Source organism: Molossus molossus, unplaced genomic scaffold, assembly GCF_014108415.1.
Source record: "Molossus molossus isolate mMolMol1 unplaced genomic scaffold, mMolMol1.p scaffold_m16_p_1, whole genome shotgun sequence".
In the NCBI taxonomy this organism is placed as follows: Eukaryota; Metazoa; Chordata; class Mammalia; order Chiroptera; family Molossidae; genus Molossus; species Molossus molossus.
Genome location: NW_023425344.1, coordinates 189084209 through 189109480, shown reverse-complemented (window position 1 = coordinate 189109480; position 25272 = coordinate 189084209). Strand labels below are relative to the sequence as shown.

At 39.1% G+C, this 25272-nt stretch overlaps 1 protein-coding gene and 1 pseudogene across 7 annotated transcripts in view; one reads left to right on the top strand and one right to left on the bottom strand.

The window, feature by feature from the left end:
* The first annotated feature begins 2669 nt into the window (after positions 1 to 2669).
* On the top strand, positions 2670 to 3189 carry LOC118625469 (annotated as a pseudogene).
* A 9425-nt stretch (positions 3190 to 12614) lies between these two features.
* AP4E1 (adaptor related protein complex 4 subunit epsilon 1) overlaps positions 12615 to 25272 on the bottom strand; it is a 74349-nt gene continuing 61691 nt past the window's right edge. For 3 of the 7 annotated variants that reach the window (XM_036260097.1, XM_036260086.1, XM_036260103.1), the window contains 5 exons: positions 20520 to 21074; positions 19120 to 19310; positions 17276 to 17433; positions 15851 to 15993; positions 13982 to 14901 (listed from right to left, as the gene is read on the bottom strand). In XM_036260097.1, the coding sequence (XP_036115990.1) occupies positions 14761 to 14901; positions 15851 to 15993; positions 17276 to 17433; positions 19120 to 19310; positions 20520 to 21074 (1188 nt within the window). In that variant the 3' untranslated portion in view covers positions 13982 to 14760. Of the gene's footprint in view, positions 12707 to 13981; positions 15994 to 17275; positions 17434 to 19119; positions 19311 to 20519; positions 21075 to 25272 lie in introns of those variants that run through there. The other 4 variants (XR_004959336.1, XM_036260109.1, XM_036260118.1 and 1 more) reach the window with 4 other exon arrangements.

Below are 25272 nucleotides of genomic sequence, written 5' to 3'. Positions count from 1 at the left end.
CTAGGAATAAACTTAACCAAAGAAATAAAGGACTTATTCACAGAAAACTACAAGTCATTGAGAAAAGAAATAGAGGACGATATAAAAAAGTGGAAGCACATACCTTGTTCATGAATTGGAAGAATTAACATCATTAAAATGTCCATACTACCCAAAGCAATCTATAGATTCAATGCAATCCTCATCAAAATACCAACGACATACTTCACAGAACTAGAATAAATCAAAAGTTTACGTGGAACCAAAAAAGACCTGGAATAGCCACAGCAATCTCAAAAAAAGAAGGACAAAGTAGGTGGGATCACAATACCGGATATCAGGTTACACTACAAAGCTACTGTAATGAAAACAGCCTGGTACTGGCACAAGAAGAGGCATATAGATCAGTGGAACAGCACAGAGAACCCGGAAATTGACCCAAGACATTATGCTCAATTAATATTTGACAGAGGTGGCAAGCGCATACAAAGGAGTAAAGGCAGCCTCTTTAATAAATGGTGTTGGGACAATTGGACAACTACATGCAAAAAAAATAAAATTAGCCCTGGCCAGTTTGGCTCAGCGGTTAGAGCATTGGCCTGTGGTCCAGAGAAACCCGGGTTCAGTTCCTGCTAAGGGCATGTACCTCAGTTGCAGTTTGTCCCCGACCCTGGTTAGATCATGAGGATGGCAGCCACTTGATATGTCCCTTTCACGTCGATGTTTCTCTCTCTTTCTCTCTCCCTCCCACTCTATCTGAACAAAAAATGGAAAAATATCCTCGGGTGAGGATAAAAAAATATAAATAATAAAAATAAATAAATAAAACTAGACCACCAACTTACACCATACACAAGAATAAACTCAAAATGGATAAAAGACTTAAATGTGACTCCATAAAAATCCTAGAAGAAAATGTAGGCAACAAAATTTCAGACATCATATGCAGCAGAATTGTCACTGATACATCACCTAAGTCCAGAGAAACAAAGGAAAAAATGAACACATGGGACTACATCAAACTAAAAAGCTTCTACACAGCAAAAGAAACAACCATCAATATGGTAAGGGAACCCACTGTATGGAAGATCATAATTGCCAGTGTTACATCAGATAAGGGGTTAATTTCCAAAATATATAGAGTACTCATACAACTCAACAAAAAGAAGACAAACAACCCAATTAAAAAACGGACAGAGAGCCCTGGCTGGTTTGGCTCAGCGGTTAGAGCGTTGGCCTGCAGTCCAGAGAGACCCGGGTTTGGTTTCCGCTAAGGGCACGAACCTCGGTTGCAGTTTGTCCCTGGCCCTGGTAGGTCATGTGGGTGGCAGCCACTCGATGTGTCCCTTTCACATCGATGTTTCGCTCTCTCTGTCTTCCTCTCTCTGCCTCCCACTCTACCTGAACAAATAATGGAAAAATGTCCTCGGGTGAGGATAAAAAAAAATGGGCAGAGGACCTAAACAGACACCTCTCCAAACAGGACATATAAATGGCTAAGAGACATATGAAGAAATGCTCATCATCACTAATCATCAGAGAGATGGAAATTAAAACAATGAGGTATCACCTCACACCTGCCAGAATGGCCGCCATCAACAAATCTTCAAACAACAAGTGTTGGCGAGGGTGTGGAGAAAAGGGGACTCTAGTGCACTGCTGGTGGGAATGCAGACTGGTGCAGCCACTATGGAAAACGATATGGTGTTTCCTCAAAAAATTAAAAATGGAATTTCCATTTGACCCAGTGATCCCACGTCTTGGAATATATCCTAAGAAGCCTGAAACACCAATCAGAAAGAATATACGCATCCCTGTGTTCATAGCAGTGCTATTTACAATAGCTAAGATCTAGAAACAGCCCAAGTGTCCATCAGTAGATGAGTGGATAAAAAGGCTGTAGTACATTTACACAATGGAATAGTATGCAACTATAAGAAAGAAAGAAAGATCTCTTACCCTTTGAGATGACCATGGAGGGACCTGGAGAGTATTATGCTAAGCGAAAAAAGTCAGTCAGATAAAGACAAGTACGTGATTTCACATATTTGTGGAACATAATGAACAAAATAAGCTGTCGACAAAAGGGATCCAAAGTCCTGGACATAGGGAACAGACTAACCAACCTCAGAGGTATGAGGGGGGTAAGAGGGATGGGAAGAGAGAAACCAAAGAACTTATATGCACAACCAATGGACACAGACATTAGGTTGGGGACAGCAGGAGGGGGTTAAGAGCAGGAAGGAGGGGATCAAGGGGGGAAAAAAGGGGGACATCTGTGTTACTTTCAACAATAAAAAAAATTTTTTTTAAAGAAAACAAGCATGATCAAGAGAAAAATTGAAGATATGAAAAAGACCCAAACAGAACCTTTAGAAATGAAAAACATATCTGAACTGAAAAACATATTAATAGCAGTTTAGACAAAGGTAAGTTAGATGCAGAAAAGAGACAAAGACAAGAACAGATAAAAAATTCTTCCAGGCAGAGCCCTCAGCAGTCCTCGGGTCTATCTTGCTTCAACAGTGTTTAGACGTAACAGAGCAAGGGACACCCCTTCTTCCAGCTTCCAACCACCCTCCAACCCCTTTTCCAGTCACCACCTTCAGCCATCCTCAGCCTCCGAGAACAGCCGACCCCATTTTCTGTTTTGTTTTGTTTTTTACCTTAACTCCTATTGTCGAACAACCATGAGCTCCCGCATTCGTCAGAATTATTTCACGGAGGTGGAGACTGCCGTCAACCGCCTGGCCAACCTGCATCTATGGGCCTCCTACACCTACCTCTCTCTGGGCTTCTATTTCAACCGAGAGGATGTGGCTCTGGAGGGCGTGGGCCACTTCTTCCTCGAGTTGGCGGAGAAGCGTGAGGGCACTGAGCATCTCTTAAAGCTGCAAAACCAGCGCGGTGGCTGCATCTCTCCCAGGACATGCTGAAGCTTCCCAAGATGAGTGGGGCAAAACTCAGGATGCCATGGAAGCTGCCATGGCCTTGGAGAAGAACCCGAACCAGGCCCTTTGGATCTGCATGTCCTGGGTTCTGTCCACACAGACTCTCATCTCTGTGACTTCCTGGAGAACCATGTCCTGGAGGAGCAGGTGAAACTCATCAAGAAGATGGGTGACACCTGACAACCTCCACAGGCTGGCCAGCGCCCAGGCTGGGCTGGGGGAGTAACTCTTCGAAAGGCTCACCCTCAAGCACAACTAGGAGCCTTTGGACATCAGAGGCCTTTGAGGGGCCTCCCTGCATCCCCTGGTGTCTGGCTTTCTCCTGAGCCTCTCACCAAAATCACTAGACATTCTTTTAACCACCCTGGAGCTGTCTCCCATGCATTGGACCAAATGGAAACAACAAACTTTTCACAGGAAAAAAAAATCTTCCAGAAAAGGGAAATTCTTCCTTTTAAGAAGACATAATTCTCTCTGAGTTGCCATTAGAGTTTAAGAATAATAGATTTATTGTTAGGATTAGCAGTAAGGAAGGGATAGCATAATCACTGACATTTTTTCTAGATTTGATCTCTCCAGGACTATAAATTGAAATTTTGGTTGAACATTAGAGCCAAGACAGGACCGCCCAATAGAAATAGGATGCAGTCACATATGTAAGCTTAAATTTTCTAGTAGGCATATTAAAAAAATAAGACACGGGCTAAATTAATTTTAATATTTTAGCCTATAACAAAATGTCAAAATTTCAATATCATGAATATTTAAAATTTTAAGATTTTACATTTTTGTACTAACTACACCTTTAAATCCAATGTTCATTTTATACGCAGAAGACACCTCAATTCTGCCTTGCCACATTTCAAGTGCTCAATCACCACATGTGGTGAGGGGCTAACATACTGGACAACATGGGTCTAAGCAGTTGCATCAGTCGGAGTGATGCTAGTTGTTGTAACAAACCCCAAAATCTCAGTGGCTTAACACCACCCAAGTCTTATTTTCAATTCAGGTTACAGTCCAAGGAGTTTGACAGGGAGGAGAACTCTGCTTCATCCAAAAGTCTGAGCTTCTTCCAGCCAGTGGCTGCACCGTCTCCTTTCTGGAGACCTTCACTGGCTTTTCTTCATCCAGACACCTGATGGGCAAAGAGGAAGGCCATGCCACTGAAGGGGCGGCAGCTCCCAGCCAGCCGCTCCTCCTGGCAAATCACAATGCCACAAAAGCCAAGCCGAACCACACACACACGCACACACACACATCACATCACCTAAGAATGGAAGGGAAAAGAAGAGGAATGAAATGGGCTGAACAAAAAACTATCACATCTTGTGGATGGTTCAATATGAAAAGTCTTTGGAAAGGACAGAAATTAAAGCTGAGCAAACAAGTATTATCCTAAGTGAAACAAGCCAATCGGAGAAAGACAAATATCACATGATCTTGTTTATTTGTGGAATATAACAAACAAAACAAACTAATAAACAAAATAGACCCAGAGACATAGAAATAGGGTCCAGACTGACAAACCTTAGAAGAAGGGGTTGGGGGGGGAGGAAGAGATAAACCACAGAACTTATATGCATGTATGCGTAGCCAATGCACATAGACAACAATGCTGGGAGGGGGGTATCGGGAGGAGGGTGTCAATGGGGGGGAAAGGAGAAACATCTGTAACAAAAATAAATTAATAAAAATAATTTAAAAAATAAAATAAAAGAAGGGCCTGGGTCTGCTTGGGGCCCTAGGACATCATGGTCTCATGGGACACAAACCAGCAATAGATTATTACAATAGAGCCGCGTGTGCTGTGATAAAATGTGGATGATGGGCCCTGGCCGGTTTGGCTCAGCGGTTAGAGCGTCAGCCTGCGGTCCTGAGAGACCCGGGTTCGGTTCCCGCTAAGGGCGTGTATCTCTGTTGCAGTTTGCCCCTGGCCCTGGTCGGTCGTGCGGGTGGCAGCCACTCGATGTGTTCCTTTCACATCGATGTTTCTCTCTCTCTCTGTTCCTCTCTCTCCCTCCCACTCTACCTGAACAAAAAAATGGGAAAATGTCCTCGGGTGAGGATAAAAAATAAATAAATAAATAAAGCCCTGGCCGGTTTGGCTCAGCGGTTAGAGCGTCGGCCTGCGGTCCTGAGAGACCCGGGTTCGGTTCCCGCTAAGGGCACGTACCTCGGTTGCACTTTGTCCCCGGCCCTGGTCGGTTGTGCGGGTGGCAGCCACTCGATGTGTCCCTTTCGCATCGATGTTTCTCTCTCTCTCTCTCTGTTCCTCTCTCTCCCTCCCACTCTACCTGAATAAAAAATGGAAAAATGTCCTCGGGTGAGGATAAAAAATAAATAAATAAATAAATAAATAAATAAATAAATAAAATGTGAACGATGGAAACCCACAAGAGCTATCACTGGACTAGACGTGGGAAGAATCTGGAAAAGCTTTGTTTCAGGAATCTTCCATCTGGCTCTCTAGATCTACCTCCACCTCCTGCCTGCAGCTTCCTGACCTGGCAGACTGTGTGGACCATGTGAATGGTCCTCCTGGAGGAGGTTCAGCCAAGAGAAAGCCCCAGTGCCGGATCGAAGCAAGAGAAAATGTATTCACTGTTCATTCCATGGCTCCCTCCCTGCAAACCGCTATGTGTTAGTCACCGGACCCCTTCAGTCAGCTTTCTCTACATAACTTTCCTTCCAGCTTCAGATAACCACTCCCTCGTCACCACTGTAGGCCTGGGGTCTTATACTCTACCTCTTTTATTAGTGCAATTGTTACATTATCATTTGTGTGTTACCCACATTTTGCCTAAACTTTGTACATAAACCCACTATAATATTAAAAAATAATAATAGACCCAGAGACATAGAAGTAGGGACAGAGTGACAAACCTCAGAAGACCGGGTTGAGGGAGGAGAGAAGAGATAAACCACAGAACTTATAGGCATGTATTTGTAACCAATGGACATAGACAACAATGCTGGGGGTGGGGTGGGGGTATCGGGAGGAGGGTGTCAATGGGGGAAAAAGGAGAAACATCTGTAACAAAACTAAATTAATTTAAAAACATTTTTAAAATAAAAAATAAAGCTGAGCAAACAATGTGTTTCCTTCTCCACGGGCAGTGGTAGTATTGCTGCCCCATCTTCTCCAAAGATACAACATAGATTAATATGTTATAATTATTATAGAGTAATAATAAATAATAATATGGGCTGAAAACAATTATCATTGTAAGAAATGACAAACTTCATCACTAGGGGCCTCTTAATGACCTACAACTTTTTAGAAAGCCCTTTTGTAAAACTAAAATAAACCATAGAGAACTACACTATACAAATGAATAACTTAGTAAGTTATTAATAGGGGGAAACTGTTGTAATACCACCTAGATCAAAAAATAATACTTTGCCAGTGATCCCAAAAGCCCATTAGGTGTGCCCAATTCCAAATCACAATCTCCTCCCTGCCCCCAAAGGAATAATACTCAGACCTTAATTACAATCACTTCCTTGTATTTCTTTTAGTGTTAATACCCAACTGTGCATCCCTAGCACTCTAGTATTGCCTATTTTTTAAGAAACTTGTTATGTCCCTTTTAATCTGAAGATTCCTCTTTATGTCTTTCTTTTCTTTATCTGTTGAAGAACCCAGGCCATTTGGCCTCTAGGATTTTCCTCTCTGAATTATGCTAATTGCAAACTTGTGGTGCAGTTAAACTTATTCCTCTGTCCTCTGTATTTTGAGTTGCAAGTTGGCGATTTAATCTAAAGACTTGAACAAACTCACATTATTCTATCACTATGGATAAGACCATAGGAGATTTGTATTCTCTCATCGGGAGACACAAAACTTCTGGTTGCCTTTCTTTGCATTATTAGCAGTCCCTGGTTGGTGTTCAATGCCTAGATTCATCAATGCATTGAACACTGCAAAGTGTAGGTATTCTATCTTTTGTTTTCCTTAGCAGGAATATTTTAAGAGATACTTCTCTTCATCTACTATTTTGTTACCTAGTGGTAATCTCTTGCTAGTTTTTAAGACAATGAATTTATTCCCTATAATCCTCTAAAACTACTAAGCGTTATAAATGCGAGGATTTAAACATATTTGGATTTCAATGTGTACCTGTACTGAAGCTCAATTTACATCATTTTTGGCAAGTGGGAGTCATTTCATGTTAGCTACTGTGTCCTTTGTTATGACTTTAGTAGTCTTTGATAGATTCTTTGCCACCTCATATAAGACATTCTATGTTCATTTTGTGTAATTTCTGCCCTAGACCTGGAATGAACCATTTCACCAAGAAACCTGTTTCTTTTATTGGGAAATGGTGTTACAGGATTTCAGAACCATAATCTGGGTAATAGGGGTGTGTGTATATCCTCAATACAAAATGAGAAGTATAGAGCTTACTCACCCTCTTCTGTATTATATAACTGTGTTTACTTTCTTCCGCTGAGAATCCTGGTCTCAAGGATACACATCATGACAAAACTGAAGTATCTCGTAATTACTCATTTGTTTTTTCCCACATTACAGTCTTAGATAATACTATCACTACCAATCACTAAAGGTATTTTTTTTATTTTGCATATGCCTTCACTATTTCCCCTTTTTAAGTTGTACTGTATCTACACTGTCAGTGCACACAGCCATTACATACTATACTTTCTCCCGTTTAATTCTCATTTATTCCTAGTTCGACAAGTAACCACGTTAGTTATGCTTACAACCAGTCCTTATAAATCTCATTCTCTAGTAAGTTCCTCAGGAAGACCTCATAGGAACAATGTTCCGTGACTACTTACATGTTGATAGCAGTCTGGGCTCTTTATACTTGAAAATCAGTTTTACTGCGCATAAAATCCTTGGTTCACATCTTCCCTACAATATCTAAAGATGTATTATTCTATTTTCTTCTGATGTAAAGTGTCTTAAAGTTTGATAATAATCTAACTTCTTTTCCTTATAAGTCACTTGATCTTTTTTCTTAGATAGCCAAGAAATGTTTTCTATTTTTAAAATGTTTTAGTGATCTTACTAGAATGTCTTGGCTTGGTGTCTGTCAGTTGAGATCCTCAGGTATGCAGTATATCTTTCTAGTTTCAAATCATTTTTTAAAATTGCCCTTTCAGGAATGTTTCCTGAAATTATTGTTTCATATTTGTTTTGGTTCTGTGCTTTGAATTTCTTCAAGAGCTCCTCCAATCCCCATGTTGGACCTTCTTTGCCTATCTTCAATGTTTGACACGTTCTTTGAAATATTTCCCACCATTTCACTTCATTTGGGTTTATATCGCTCTAATATATGTTGTTATTCCTCTCCCCCCACCCCTAGAGTTTATATGGGATTTGATCAATGGTATCTTTCTGTTGTTTATATTTCTATAAAATTAGTTTTCCTAAATATTTAGGAGGCATTATTCAGAGTAACTTTTCTAACTTTACTAACCTTGTCGTTTTTATTTTCTATAATGTTAGAGTATAATGGCAACTCGCTTTCTGATGTTTTCTGGCTCTGCTAAACTTTCTCATGTTTATCTGGACCCTCTCTTTCCTTTATTGCCCACCCCCTTTCTTTTCTCTTTTCATAATGATGTTCAGAAACTGACAGATCATGATCACACAGACCATCCTGTGCTTACTCCATTTCACAATCTTGTAAGGCAGGTGTTATTATTACCCCATTATATAGATGGGGAACTGGGGCACAGCGTATTTAAGTAATTTGCCCAAAGATACAAATTAGTAGTAAGTGGAATCGGGAATCAAATTTGACAATATGACATCAGAACCTAGGTGTCCTGCTCATTTTTGATACCTCTCCAAGCAGTTTCTACTGTTTGATGTTCTTTTCTGGAAGAGAACCGCAACTAGTCAGCTTCGAGTTCATTTGATCTAGAATGCTTCAGATCTTAATGTGACTTGCACTCATTCCCTATGAACTGTGCAAAACCCTGTCCAGTTTCAGATGCTAACCTCAAATTGACCCACTGTGCTTTCCAGAGACCTGTTGGCTGTTTTGGAGTTGTCCTGTTCTCAGGTCTGTTAGACAACCATTGCTTCCCTTTACTTCTTCCTTCAGAGATGCTAATAATATGCATATACTTGGGCTTCAGTGACTTGTTACCACCAGCTTGCATTTTGAGGCTCATGGGGTTACCCTGTCACTTAGTTTTGTTGCAAAAATTGCATGTAGGTTTTTGGTTTTGCTATCTAGTTTCTCTGCCCATTCTTATGTGAAGACACAGGGAAATTCAAACCCTAACTGCTACCGCCACCATCTTCCCAGGACCTACAACATTTTATATACTCACACAAGATTCCTCTCCCATACCTGCCCAATCTTCCCAAATAATGCCACTTTACCTCTCAAACACTCAATAGCAAATTACTTTCAATCAATCTCAATCGCAGAGAGGGGTATGGGGAAAACACCATCACTAACAATCCCAATGAGGAAGAGTAGGGTGAGACAGCATATAAAACAGTAGTTCCCAAACTTGGCTATGCATTGTAATTACCTGTGGAGTTAAAAAATTACTGAAGCCTGGGTCCCACCCCTCGGAGACTGTGATTTAATGGTCTAGGGTATGGGATTTTAAAAAGGTCCCCAGTCTAATGGACAACATAGTGATTATAGTTAGTAAGAGTGTATCATATATACTTAAAATTTGCTAAGATCTTATGTGTTCTCACCACACACACGAAGAGTAACTATGAGGTGATGGATGTGTTAATTGATTGTGATCATTTCATAATGTATGTATATTAAATCATGTATACCTTTAAAAATCACACTGTACAATCTAAATATAAACTATTTTTATTTGTTAGTTGATGCTTTTTTCCCACAGCATGAAGCAATTCTCTAGTTTTCAGCAGAAATGCCTCAAGTGTCCTGTAAGTAAATTCAGTTCTGACACTGGCTACCTGGAGACAGTCAGATCTCATAGGTTAAGGGCTCAGTCCCACAAGCCTGCCCCCCACTTCAGATGCCAATCCCAAGTCCAGGATGTCACCTGTGCTTCTGACCAACTGGCTATAAACTGGAAGGTCGCACAACCCCCTTTTCAGGTTCAATTTATTTGCTAGAGTGGCCCACAGAATTCAGAGAAACATTTGCTTACATTTACCAGTTTATTATAAAGGTTCCTATAAAGGTTACAGATGAACAACCAGATGAAGAGGTACATAAGTAAAGAAACAGAAGGGTCCTGAGTGCAAGAACTTCGGTCCCCATGGGGCTGGGGTGTGCCACCATCCCATGCTCCCCCCCAGGATATGAATGCATTCACCAACATGGAAGCTAAGCTCATCAAATCCCATTGTTCAGGGTTGTTGTGTGGGGTTTTTGTAGTTTATTTTTATTTTTTTGTTAATCGTTACCCAAGGATATTTTTCCATTGATTTTTAGATACAGTGGAAGAGAAGGAGGGAGGGAAAGAGAAAGAGAAACATCGATGTGAGAGAGACACATCAATTGGTTGCCTCCTGCATGACCCCTACCAGGGCCAACAATCGAATCTGCAACCCAAGTACGTGCCCTCGACCAAGAATCCAACCCTTAACCCTTTGGTCCACAGGCCAATGCTCTAATCGCTGAGCCAAACCAGCCAGGGCTGTTCAGGGTTTTTACACAGCTTAACCTCCAGCCCCCAAACCTTCCCCTTTCCTGAGGTCAGTGAGTGGGGCTGAAAGTCCCAACTCTAATCACTTGGTCTTTCTGGTGACAAACCTCATTCTGAGACAATGCAGGGGCCCACTCTGTCACTTCGTTAGCATAAACTCAGGTGTGCTCAAAAAGGCTCCTTATGAGTAACAAAATATACTCTCATCACTTCTATAGGTGAAGACTGGTCCAATATTTGGGTTCAAATCATTTCATCTTTCCCATAGCTCACAATAACTCTTCTATTTAACACCATCCATCACTAATCAGTCAACTAAGATGAAAAAAATAAATTATTATACCTTGATATCTATTATCATTGGGGATCAGCTTGTTCCAGTCTCTGGTTTTCCCTTATTTTCATTAAATTACGTGGCAACCATTCAGACCAAATGACTCTCCCTAAGCATATATATGACTTGCCTCTGTTCCTACTTGTCACTTAATGTAAGGGGTGAAGGAGATGTACAATTAAATAGATTTCTAATTACTTTTCTCTCCCTGAAATATAAGTAACCACTGGGCTCCGGTCCCTATTCACTTGGCACATGTCCTGCTAGACCCCATTAGGGAAAAACTTCCTGAGGTCAGTCATTTAGTCACTTTAGCAATTTTTGTTGTTGTTGTTGTTACAGATGTTTCTCCTTTTTCTCCCAATGATTCCCCCCTCCACTTCCCTCTCCAGCTTTGTTGTCCATGTCCATTGTTCATGCATACAGGCATATAGGTTCTGTGGTTTATATCTTCCCCACCAACCCCTCTTCTGCGGATTGTCAGTCTGTACCCTCTTCCACATCTCTGAGACTACCCCATTACTCAGAAAGTTATGTTCATTATATTCCGCAAATAAGTGAGATCATATGATAAACTTGTCTTTCTGTGTTTGGCTTGTTTCGCTTAGGATAATACTTTCCAGGTCCCTCCACATCGTCTCAAAGGATAAGAGATCTTTCTTTCTTACAGCTGCATAGGACTCCATTGTGTATATGTACCACTGCTTTTTTATCTATTCATCTACTGATGGCCATTTGGGCTGTTTCCGTATCTTAGCTATTATAAATAGTGCTGCTATGAACATGGGGGTATACATATATTCTTTTTGATTGGTGTTTCAGGCTTCTTAGGGTATATTCCTAGAAGTGGGATCACTGGGTCAAATGGAAGTTCAATTTTTAATGTTTTGAGGTAACACCATATTGTTTTCCATAGTGGCTGCACCAGTCTGCATTCCCACCAGCAGTGTACTAGAGTACCCTTTTCTCCACACCCTCGCCAACACTTGTTGTTTGATGATTTGTTGATGGTGGCCATTCTGACAGGTGTGAGGTGATACCTCATTGTTGTTTTAATTTGCATCTCTCTGATGATTAGTGATGTTGAGCATTGCTTCATAGGTCTCTTGCCAATTGTATGTCCTGTTTGGAGAGGTGTCTATTTAGTTCCTCTGCCCATTTTTCAATTGGGTTCTTTGTCTTCCTTTTGTTGAATTAACCTATATATATTGGTTAATATAACCACTCTATATATATTGAAAATTAACCCCTTATCTGATATATCACTGGCAATTATGCTCTCCCATACAGTGGGGAGCCTTTCCATTTTGATGACTGTATCTTAAGAAAAAATATTTTTAAAAAAACTAAAAAAGGCTCAGTCTCTCATTATGTACACACATAAATAACTTTCATTCACTCATTAACCCTGGGCCATTTGGCTGCAGGCCACTCCTCCCTTCAAGAGCCCCTTTCTTTCCCATTACTGCAGTGGGTATGATGTATTTAAACCCACTTTTTATCTTCAGTGTCCCAAAGACGGAGTTGTAAGGCTCAGAACTTTGTCCTGCTATACAGTATGCCTCCACTAAGAGGCATAAATCAGTGAGATTTAAATGTCATTTCTGATCTAGCTTTGTGTTTTAGGATATACATACAACGCAGAAATGGCCAAAAGATTCAGTCTTCCCTAACTCACTGTGTTTCTTCCATCTCAAAGCAGCTATGAGGAGAGGGCATTAAAGAAACCAAACTCTGGAATGCTCTGGTCAGGCCAGGTTGAAAGCAGGGGATATGGACAGGTACTTGAGGATGAGTCCACACTCTAACCTGTCTGAAGCCCACAACGTTCTCTCAGAACATAATATAAAAACAGCAGTATCTTTATTGTTAATAACCAACTGGACCAAATTCTTATGGGCCTTAATGAGTAAATTTCTCTTTTCATCCCATTCCAATTGCTTCTAGTCTTTTTTTTAGTTAATGCCTATCAAATTACTTAACAGTACTACTTATCATTCAGCTATTTGGATAATAAAAAATATACAGACCAAAGAACAGTATAGATCACTTTGTATTTATTACATGTTTAACTGAATTATTTCAAATTACAGAATTTAACTCCAAAATAAGGTAAGTAATGCTTGTTAATTTGTTATTCCCCTGCATTCCCCACCCCCCTAAAATTTTAACACAGCAAAACACCTTAAAGACATGTGAATAGGTTCAGTGCACTTTAGTGGCTCACAATCATGGCATAAAGACATTTATTCATAAAAATTAAGACACATAGCTCAATATTTTAAAATATTATTGACATGGAATAAAATAAAGAAAAAAATACTGCATTTTTACAACTCTTTTTGGTAGATGAGGGTAGAATGTGGTTTAAAATAACACTCCTCTGCAGAGCATATGCTATGATTGGCATGCTTGGCACATAAGCACTTGGTAACTGCTCAGCTTCCATCTGCAAGATTTTAGAAGGACCCTTACTCAGGTCGACTCTCTCCTGAGCCTGATCTGCCTGCCTCCACAGAGACTATTCTGGTGGGAGCTTGATCCTTCTTCTTCTACCTGCTCTTAAGACTTGGCTGTCTTCCCTTTATTCCCCCCAGATTCACACTTGCTGCCACCTGCATCTCAGCAAAGACGCCTGGCACAGAACTCACACAGGTAAGTAACCCCAACCCCTAGCTTTTATTCCAGATGATGCCCCTCCACTTGACTACATTATGACTGGAAGTAGAGATGATCTACCAACAGTAATCATTCTCCCTACTTTACAGTCACATCTCCTACAATGCAAAAAAAGTTAGTGCGGCCTGATTTAGAACTTAAAACACTGAATTAGTTTAGACAGAATATATATTGCTCTGAAGTTCTTTAAAATCTACTCTTTCCTACTATTTGTTGTTTTTGAAACCATAAAAATATAAAAATTGTAAACATTCTACTGAACATTTCAGTAGAAATCCTGTAACCCTACTTTTTATTTAGTGGGTTCAGACAGAACAGAAGTGACACCATGTTCCCTTTGGAAGACCCACAATCCTGTTTCTAGGACTCACCTACCAGTACACTCTCCCATTAGACCACTCTATAGGCCAAGCACGTCTCTCATGCCAGCTGCTGCCACTCATGAACACTTCTGTAACAAAGCAGCAGCTCACTGTCATCCCCCAGATACGCTGTCCACCGGCTTGCTGGGCACCTTACATCCACTGCTCTACACTCAACCCAGCCTCGGTGACCACACAGACACGTGGAAGCAAGGACACAAAAACACACTGCATCCCTCTGTAGCGTGAGAGGGCACTTCCTATCTCTGTGTCAGAGTAACAGCACTCAGGTGGGGTGCTGCTGACAGACAGGAATAGAGAGGAAGATGATGAGTCCAGCCTCCAGTGTCCACACCTCCAGAGACAGCACATTCCCTTCACCATGACACTGTTGGGAGCTTAAAGATGAATCTCACCTTCTATTTAAAAGAAGAAACCTACACGGGAAATTCCAGTCACTTTTCATCACTCTGACAGCAAGATTTTACTGTGCTTTTAAAAGCATAAAAGTAACAAGGTATTACCACCTTGTTCAAATGAATAACTTAAAAATTAATTTTAAAAAATACTGTTTTGTTTTTAGGAAGGAATATGCTAGACACAAATGACTAATGAAATCTATCAGCTCTGGGGAATCCCCTTAGCGTCTTTCTGATCAGCTATGTAACGAGATAACCTAAAACCAAAATTCCACACCTGGGTGATGAACAGCCCAATTAACCAGGGCATTCACTTCAATAACTTAAAACTAAATTACCTGAATAGTCTCCATGGTGAAGTGTCATAAAAAGTGAAATAATCAATATTTCCACAGCACCATAAGGTTTTATAAAATATAATTTCCATTTTTAACATTAATGTACAACTCAAGATTCTGGTCCATCATCCGCATTAGACTGACAGCAGTTCTGGCAGAGGCCACAGAGGCACAGCTGTAACATGGAAATGATGGATTTTCCTGAAGAACCTGTACGGTACACACAGTCACTGTTTCAGTTGCATCTACTGAGTACTAGCAGATTTAAAGGCCAAGAAAAATGGTTTTGCCATTTATATTCTAATCACAAATTTCATCTTGCCAGAAGAACCAAAGTGGTAACTAAGATATTTGCCATAACAAAAAAGTCCTTTTATATGTTTACTTTAGTACTGTGTGCTCTTGTGGGTTCTGTTTCCATATGACAATATTTTGTAAATGGCTCTGAATTTTTAACATAAGAATACAGTGATTCATTTTTAATATTAAAAGTAAATGCTAGTGGAAAACAGACAAATTTTGTAGCCAAATTATCTGCAATTATGTATAACAAGTTATCTATAACAACTGTATCACAGATTGGATCCCCCAATACCCAGCATGCTCATGGATCTCTTGAACTAAGTGTGTGCTATGCCAACTTAGTTCAACACTGATCTAAGCAAAACATAATTGAAAGTAATGACGTGCCTACCAAAAAGCACACGCTGCATTCCAAAGCCAAATATGAATTAGGTTTGGGGTTGTCAATTCCATGTCTCCCCTCCATTAATGCAGAGAACTCAGACTTGGCTTTACCACAAATCAGCTAGCACTAGAGTACATCTGCTATAAAATTACTTATAACAAAATAAATATTTTCAGTTCCTCTATGCTAAGTGATATATAAATCATTAGCAGATTATAACATTAGCTTAGGTCACCCGTTGGGACCCAAACATACTGTACAATCCTGAGTAAAAGGTTGGGGGTACAGTTTCTTGGGGATCTTTCTTGATCAGGAATCATAAAGGAAACATAAAACCACAACTTGCAATTATCCCCATTTTCATTAGAAGTACCATGAGTTCTTTTTACTTTGGTAAATAAGTTTATCTATGTAAACCATTTATTCTGATGGAGTAAAATATAAGAGCTTCTGCTAGGATCCCTCCATCACCTTTTGACACTGATACAGTAAATAGTCAGGAAGAGTAGAGGAGGAGGATCTGAACCATAGGGCTAATACATCACCATGAACTCGAAAATGCAGCAAACAGGGGATGGATGGGAGCAGCTGACAGGCCAATAGCCCTTCATTGCCTACAAAAAAACAAAGTTAAGAATTCTTTAATACAAAAGAATTTCTGTAGACATTTCTACAAAGAAGATACACAAACTGCCAATAAGCACATGAAAAAAATTTTGACATCATTGTTCATTAAGAAAATGCAAATCAAAACTACAATGAAATACCATTTCACACCCATGAGGATGGCAATTCTCTAAATAAATAAGTAACAAGTTACTGAGGACGTGGAGAAATTTGAACCTCTGTGCACTGCTGGTGGGAATGGTGCAGTTGCTATGCAAAACAATATGACAGGTTCTCTAAAAATTAAATATAGAATTACCATATAATCCAGCAATTCTACTTCTGTGCATACAATCTAAAGAACTGAAAGTAGAGAGTTAAACACTGATATCTGTACACCCATATTCACAGCAGCATTATTCACAGTAGCCAGAAGTGGAAGCAACCCAAGTGGCCATCAGCAGATAACTGGATAAACAAAATGTGGTAAATTCATCAATGAAACAGTATTCATTGGGAAATTCTGATACACTACAATGTGGATGAGCCTTGAGGACAGTATGCTATGTGAAATAAGCCTGTCACAAAAGGGCAAATACTGCATGATTCCACTTACACGAGGTTCCTAACATAGTTAAATTCTCAGGGACAGAAAATAGGGTGGTAGGTGTCAGCGGCTGCAGAGGGAGGGGATGGGGATTTAGTGTTTAATGGGGACAGTTTAGTCAGAGAAGAAGAAAAAGTTCAGGAGATGATGGTGGCAATGGCTGCACAACAACATGACTATACTTAATGCCACTAAACTGTACACTTAAAAATGGTTAAAATGGTAAATTTTGGCCCTGGCCGGTTTGGCTCAGCGGTTAGAGCATTGGCCTGCGGTCCAGAGAGACCCGGGTTCGGTTCCCGCTAAGGGCACGTACTTCGGTTGCAGTTTGTCCCCGGCCCTGGTTGGTCGTGCGGGTGGCAGCCACTCGATGTGTCCCTTTCATGTCGATGTTTCTCTCTCTCTCTCTCTCTCTCTCTCTCTCTCTCTCTCTCTCCTCCCTCCCACTCTATCTGTACAAAAATTGGAAAAATGTCCTCGGGTGAGGATAAAAAAAAAAGGTAAATTTTGTTATGGAAATTTTACCATAAAAATTCTTTAATAAAATCTGAAGAACACACTCATCTAAAAGATACTACCAGGAAATATAGCGCTAAGAAATCTGACACTTGTAAGAGCTGCTCTGTGTTCGGACCATGAGAAAGCCCTTACAAGCACAGGATTGCCTTTCATACTTTACAAACCTATAATGTCAACAACATGAAGCCTCAGTTTCTGCTGCAGTGTCTTGAGGGCAGAAGGCAGAGTAGCTTGAGAGTCTGACATTTTTACATTTTGCTTCACATCATTTGCGAAGGATAACCAGAGTTTTCCAAAGTCTTCAGTTGAGATTTTTAATGGTCTGAAAATAATTATAAAAATTAGACTGATATACAAAAGAATGAAATAATTCTCAACAAAAAACATACATTTAAAATAACTCATGGGGAAAAAACCATCATTGTAAATCTGAGTCCCACAAAACTTATGTTTTTAAATGAAGTATAATTAAAATTCTAATCATCCTCCTCCAATCTAATGAAAATAATGAAAGCAAGAAATGTTATTAAAGTGCAAATATTTTTTCAATAAATCACCTAGTTCTCTCTTTATCTGAGTATTAGTGATTTCAATTAAATTTTACCAAGTAATTTCATGAATCATTCAACTATAATATAAAACTTTCTTTCATGTACACTTTGGATTTGAGAATAATGAGACACTCTATCAAAGTCACATACAAGAATATGATACAAACACCTGGCACCTTAAGTAAATTAGACCAAGAGAAAGAAATTTATCAAATGTATTTTTAAAATGATTCATGAGCCCAGACGGTGTGGCTCAGAGGACTGAGAGTCACCCCATGGACTGAGAGGTTCCAGCTCCATTCCCGGTGAAGGCATTTGCCCGAGTTGCAGGCTCAATCCCCAGTAGGGGGTGTGCAGAAGGCAGCTGATCAGTTTTCTCTCTCACATCGATGTTTCTATCTCTCTCTCCCTTCCTCTCTAAAAAAAAAATCAATAAATTTCAAAAACATATTAAAAAGTGATTCATGAGACTGAAGATCAAATAGTTAACACTATTTAAGGTACAAGTACAGGAAACATATATTCTACTTACATTTTTCAATAGCACTTGATTTTATAATTAGGAAAATATTTTTAAAGATACAGAGAAATTTATTAATATGCACAGAACAACTGTGTTATATATATTGTGCTTCTTCAGATTATGAATGCTCATGATTGGAGATACCTCATAGTCAAAGAATGTTAAGTTCTTCTTATATAGCAAAAGAACATAAATACTCTGACAGATTAATAGACATGTTCTTACTAAAAGACTTTAAAGAGTGGGCAAAATTTGTCATAGTGTAAAACAACTGGATGCATGGAGATTTTTTTTAATTGTATTGATAATCACTGGTATTCTGCATTCATGGTTCAAGCAGCCTTCAATTTATAAAATGTTCAAATACAGTACAATATGTTCATTACACTAAATGAGGAGAAGAGTTAGGTTGTTTTCAATTATTTTGGTAACACAGCACAGTGCCTAGTATAATGCTAAATACTTAACTACATGTCTAATAAAAGTGTAATAACTTTGCTGAGTAATTTTCTTGCAGATCTCTAAAGCCTAATAAACAGAATTACTCAAGTAAATAAAATACAAATGAGAAATTTTTAAAGCTTTAAAAAAAAGCCATGCGGAATCTTTAAAGTTTAAACATTACTTTAATATCAGTTTCTTTCAGAAGTTTTCCAGGATCACTAACCAACTCCAACCTAAATCGGGTCCCATTATAAACGGTCATTGTACAATTTATTTTCTCTTCGAAGTACAATTCTCAATTATATATGCATTTATATGACTGTTCAATGTCTCCTCCCTAGGCTGGACACTCCCTAAAGGTAAGGGTTGTGTCTAGTTTTGAATTGTTATACTCCCTAGTACCTTCCATAGTGCTTCTGTACAGAGAAGAAGCCCAATAAATAATTGCTGAATGAATGAGTAACCTGAATAAACATTCTAGAATACTTACCTAATGAAATCCAACAGTGATAAGTTTACTGAAAATTCAAGCTGAACAGCATGAGTGTCCATCATTTGGTAATTTACAAAACCAGGAAGAGTCCCTTCTGTAAAAGGTTTTTCCATCTGCACACTATATTGAAAGTATCTGGTGTTCTCTTCTTCTATTATAGGCAAGCAGTATTCAGGTTGCTCAGTGAGCTGTAAATAAAAGTAATTAAAGTACTGAAGAAGGGATTGATACAGACTATCATATGAATACCAAATTTCCATTTAATTGAAGTGGTATAAAAGCATACTACTGAGAGATATTAATAACAAGCCACATTATGAAGATGACTCACAACTTAACTTGAGAAAAATTCACTAGCACAGATAATTAAGAAATACTAGTACAAAGATCAAAAATATGTAACAAATGTCATTACAATGACAACCTCTGTATAATTTAAGAACAAAAAAAAAAATGTTTATTAAACTCTAGTCTTGTGGCTCTCATCCTGGTTAGCACCAGAGTGTTAAAGCGAGAGTTAAAATATAGATATATACAGGTGCCTTCCCTTCTCATTCTCCACCCTTACTCAAGCTCTGGTGGTAGAGCTCAGGCAACTGACTTGGGTTCTGTTTTGGTTTAAGTTCCACAGGTGATTCTTATACACACCTAGAGTCCGGGCTTCTGCCCTGGTCAGGCCCAAGTAACATCCTTTTCAACACATTCTAGCTCACAGGAGAAACTGGATCAGTTTTGTGGATACTAATCCACTGGTCAAATCTCATTATAGCTCCACCATATAGAGCCACACAATGATACAATTAGCTTTATTTCTAGAAAGCACCGTCTCTTGGAGTTAGGCAATAAACAATTGCCGCCTGAGCGCTCAGCATAATGCAAAAGCACAATGAGCACCTTCACGTTAAATGCAATGAAACTGCAGCATAAAGCAGGTATAAAACTTGACAACGTCACCCACTAATAAGCAGCAGAAGCAAGATTCAAAGCCAAGCAGTCTTAAGTCAAGCATCTATATTCGTAACTACTGTGCTCCATCAAAACTCACTTTATTCAGGATGGGGCAAAAGTAGGATTACAGTAGTCCACATGGAAAATGATACAGTAATTAATAAATAACAATATAAGAATAAACTTCACATACTTACAACTGTAAACCGACTTTTGCCCCACCCTGTATTTATGGCCTTCTCCAATACAATCTTTCTAGGTTTCCTTGTCGCTTTTGAATAATTTATCCCTACTTAAAATAATTTAAAATCTGTCACATCTTTTACTTTTTTTGCTAAAGAGGAAGGAATGTGAAAGAAATGTATAATCCATCAGAAAAGCCAACAGCAGAAACACTAAGTAAGCACTGTACATTTAAGGCAGAAATAATGAACCATTCATTTTCTTACCTTGAAATTTTCTGCAGGAGCAATTTCTAAGTTAGCACTTTTCAATTCTGAACCACTTTTATTAGAAACTAACCACACCATCAATAAACAATCATCTTTCCAAATTTTGTAAGAAGACACTGACATGGTTTCATTACTACAGACCTCCATAAGATCTGAGTGCATGTGTTCAGTAGTTTCTTCCAACAAAGCAGCAGCTAAGGTTTCATTGGCAACTGAGACTGCGGTGGATTGAGGAGGGTGAAAAACGTCCATGTTGTTATCAGCAAATAACGAAGGTGTAGACTGCCTGCAATTTGACAGTTTCTCAACCAAGGGCAGTTCTGTGAGCGACTCAGAATCCAAAAGTTCTGAACTGAGAGTAAATTTTTTTAGTTCTTTGTCTCCTCTATCCTGCAAATTATCCAAATAATAATCTTCTTCATAAGTCACATTTGATGAAGAACTAAAGGAAGAGCAGGTCATATTATGAGCACTGGTGGTTTCTCCACTTTTAGTTTCCTTGACTTTTGATTTCCTTCTGAACTTGTGAGAGATGGTATCTGCTTTACCTAGCTGTAAAAAATTAAACATCATAATATAAGAAGAAACCATTCTTCTAGTCATGAGTTTTAAACATTTTTCTATAATTTCAAATGAGCAATTTACTAACTTGCTAAAGGTCTATCTAAAAACATAGATTAAAAATGAATCAGGAATAAATAAAATGTTAAGCCCTGAAATCCTGAAAGCTACATAACTGAACTATTAGCTAAATCTTATTTCTCATTAAAAACACATAAAATCAGAAAAATAAATAATGTTAAAAAGTCCATGGTGAACAATTCTAAAAACTTGCTAGATTTCAGAATACTAGAACACAGAATTGCACAAATTAAGAACAGTAAGAAACCCAGATACTTTTTTAGTTTCTTGAGTTTTCCTATAGAAGGTAAGATATCCTCAAATACAGCGATGGTTCAAACTGATTCAATAACCTATAATAATCATGATTTCATGGCCTCTGAGTCAGTGAACAGGGAGGACAAACTGGTTTTACCTTAAGAACAACTGGCAATGGCTGACTAGAACACACCGCAGGAAAGAATTGTATAAGTGACTAGTGATGTTTGCTACAAACTCTAGAGATGAGAACAGCAAAGTGCCATCCTCGAGCTAACCCTCCTAAGGAATGGTCTGCAAAGCTGTGTGAGAAGAGATGGCTCAAGTGTCCCCTTGCCTCCGAGGTCTATCTAAAACCAGCAGAGCAGACTACACTCCTCTAAGACCAAGTCCATGCCTGCATCTCCCTGGGGGCTGTAATACCATGTGGCCACCCTTCACATGATTCTAGTTCCCTTTCTGTACCCTCTCATTCTCTCAAGTCCCAACATCTCTTCCAACTCTCAGCAGATGAGTTTGTCTCCTACCTTTCAATTCAGAAGTCATCAAACAAAAACTAAAATGGTTTCAACACAAAAAGAAGCAGGGGTGAGTGGGTGAAGGACCTCCCTCTTCCAGTAGCCATGGGATTTGAATTAGACATTCAGTAGTCCCCCCTTAACTGTGGTTTTGCTTAACTGTGGTTTCAGTTATCTGTGGTTTCAGTTACCTGCAGTCAACCTCAGTCCAAAAATATTAAATAGAAAATTCCAGAAATAAACAATTCATAAGTTTTAAATTGCATGTCATTCAGAGTACACAATAAAATCCCTCACTGTCCCGCTCCATGATGTGAATCATCCCTCTGTCCAGCATATCCATGTTGTATACAATACCCACCCATCACTTAGCCATCTAAGTTATCAGATCATGTCTTGGTATTGCAGTGTTTGTATTCAAGTACCCATATTTTACTTAATAATGGCCCCAAAACACAGGAGTAGTGATGCTGGCAATTTGGATATGCCAAAGAGAAGCAATAAAGTGTTTCCTTCAAATGAAAAGATGAAAGTTCTCAACTTAATAGGAACAAAAAAAAACATATGCTGAGGTGGCTTAAGAACTAATCTTCTATCTATAAAACTGTAAGGAAGAAAAAAGAAATGCATGCTAGTTTTGCTGCAGCAACTCAAACTGTAAAAGTTACAGCTACAGTCAGTGATAAGTACTTAGTTAAGACAGAAAAGGCAATGATATGCACCTGGAAACATGAACAGAAAACGTGTTTTAAATGATGGCAACGTGTTACTCCAGAAAATGCTGACCCTATACAAAGACTTCAGCAAGGAGCCCCTGAAACGAATGACACCAAGCCACCATTTGTGCAAGCAAGGAATGGTTACACAGATCCAGGGAGGTTTGACATTTTTTCATTTCACATCATCACAAGAAGTACAGTAAGATATTTGACAGAGAGAAACCACATTCAAATAACTTTAATTATAGTTTTGTTTGCACTGTTCCATCTTGTTTTTAGTTATTATTGTTAATCTCTAATTTATAAATTAAACTTTATCATAGTTATTTGTGTATAAGAAAAAACATAGTATACGTAAGGTTCAGTACTATCCACAGTTTCAGGCCTCTGCTGGGGCCTTGGAAAATATCCCCTGTGGATAAGGGGAGACTACTGTATATTAAACTGCTCAATATTATTCCTCAGGTCATGGATGTTCTCAAGTTTTTCATTTATTTGTTTTATCTTTTCTTTCTGTTTCTGTGTTTCATTTCGGATAGTTTCTAGTACTTTGTCTTCAAGTTTAATAATCTTTTATTCTGCATTAATATGCTGTTAATCAGAAGCTACACAAGGCAGAAGACACTGGAGTGACTTAAATAAGCCCAGCCAGTGTGGCTCAACAGACTGAGCGTCGTCCCATGGACTGAGAGGTCCCAGTTAGATTCCCGGTCAGGACACATGCCTGGGTTGCAGGCTCAGTCCCCCGTAGGGGGTGTGCAGGAGGCCGCCAATGAATGTTTTGCTCTCACACTGATGTTTCTCTCTCTCTCCCTTCCTCTCTCTCCAAAAAAAATTTAAAAATTTAAAAACATAAATAAAAGAAACAGTCAACCTAGAACTCATTACCCAGAGAAAATGTCTTCTAAAAATTAAGGTAAAATAAAAGGCAAGGGAGAGGGGGAGGGAGGAAACCCTTGAGACCCTTTAACTATGTAAAAAAAAATTAACTAAAAATGAACCATATACCTAAAAATAAATAGTAATAAAGTGAAATACATCAATATAGCCTTGATCTGTGTAACTGAAAATTTTAACATTAGCAAAACTGGAAGGGAATAGGATGGTAGAGAAAAGCAGCCATCCAGAGAAAAAGCGAATTAAAACCACAGTGTCAGAATGGCTACCATCAATAAATTCACAAACAACAAGTACTGGAGAGGATGTGGAGAAAAGGAAACTCTTGTGCACTTTTGGTGGGAAGGCAGATTGATGCAGCCACTGTGGAAAACAGTACGGAGTTTCCTCAATAAATTTAAAATGGAACAGCCTTGTGACCCAGTGGTTTGACTTCTGGGAATATATCCGAAGAAACCTGAAACACTAATTCAAAAGAATACATGCACCCCTATATTCATTGCAGCATTATTTACAATAGCCAAGATTTAGAAGCAGCCCAGCCCTGGCCGGTTTGGCTCAGCGGTTAGAGCGTCGGCCTGCGGTCCAGAGAGACCCAGGTTCGGTTCCCGCTAAGGGCACATACCTCAATTGCAGTTTGTCCCCACCCCTGGTTGGGTTGTGCAGGTGGCAGCCACTTGATGTGTCCCTTTCACGTCAATGTTTCTCTCTCTCTCCTTCCCACTCTGTCTCAATGAAAATGGGAAAATGTCCTCGGGTAAGCATAAAAAAAAAAAAAAAAAAAAATAGAAGCAGCCCAAATGTCCATCAGTGGATAAAAAAGCTATGGTGCATTTACACAATAGAATACTACTCGGCCACGAAAAAGGAGGAAATCTTACCTTTTGTGACAGCATGGATGGACCTGGAGAGTATTATGCTAAGTGCAATAAGCCAGTCAGAGAAAGACAAGTACCACACGATTTCACTTACATGTAGAATCTAATGAACAAAATAAACTAACAAACAAAGTAGAAACAGACTCATAGATGCAGAACAGACAGACAATTGTCAGAGAGGATGGCGTTTGTAGAGGATGAGTGAAAAAGATGAAGGGAATAAGCAAAAAAAAAAATCCAAAAACACACAACTCATTGACATAGACAATAGTATGGTGATTACCAGAGGGAAAGGAGGTGGAAGAGGGTAAAGAGGGGATAAACAATGACAGAAGGAGACTTGACTTGAGGTGGTGGCCACACAACACAATATACAGATGATGTACTATAGAGCTGTACACTTGAAACCTATATAGTTTTATTAACCAATGTTACCCCAATGAATTCAACAAAAAATGTTTTTTTAAAAAAGGAGTCCTGACACAGATGGAGCATATCCAGTCAGAGCTAATACCGTCTGCTTTGCTCCAGTGACAGAGGAAAAGTTGGGGTTGAGGAGTAAGAGGATACATGCTAATTTTATGTAGTCATTTGCTCCCCCTCCTTTCTGCATGATGCCATCTGAGTTACAACACAGTTCCTCACAGAATGCGGGGTCCCATAAAACAGGAAAACAACCTCCTTAAAAAAAAAAAAAAAAACCTATTCTAATGATTGCTGAGGGGAAAAGTAAAAGGGTAATCCAAAAAGAATTTAGCATGATTTAAATACAAAAACAACCCTGGCCAGTTTTGCTAAGTGGTTAGAGCATCGGCCTGCGGTCCGGAGAGACCCAGATTCAGTTCCCACTAAGGGCACG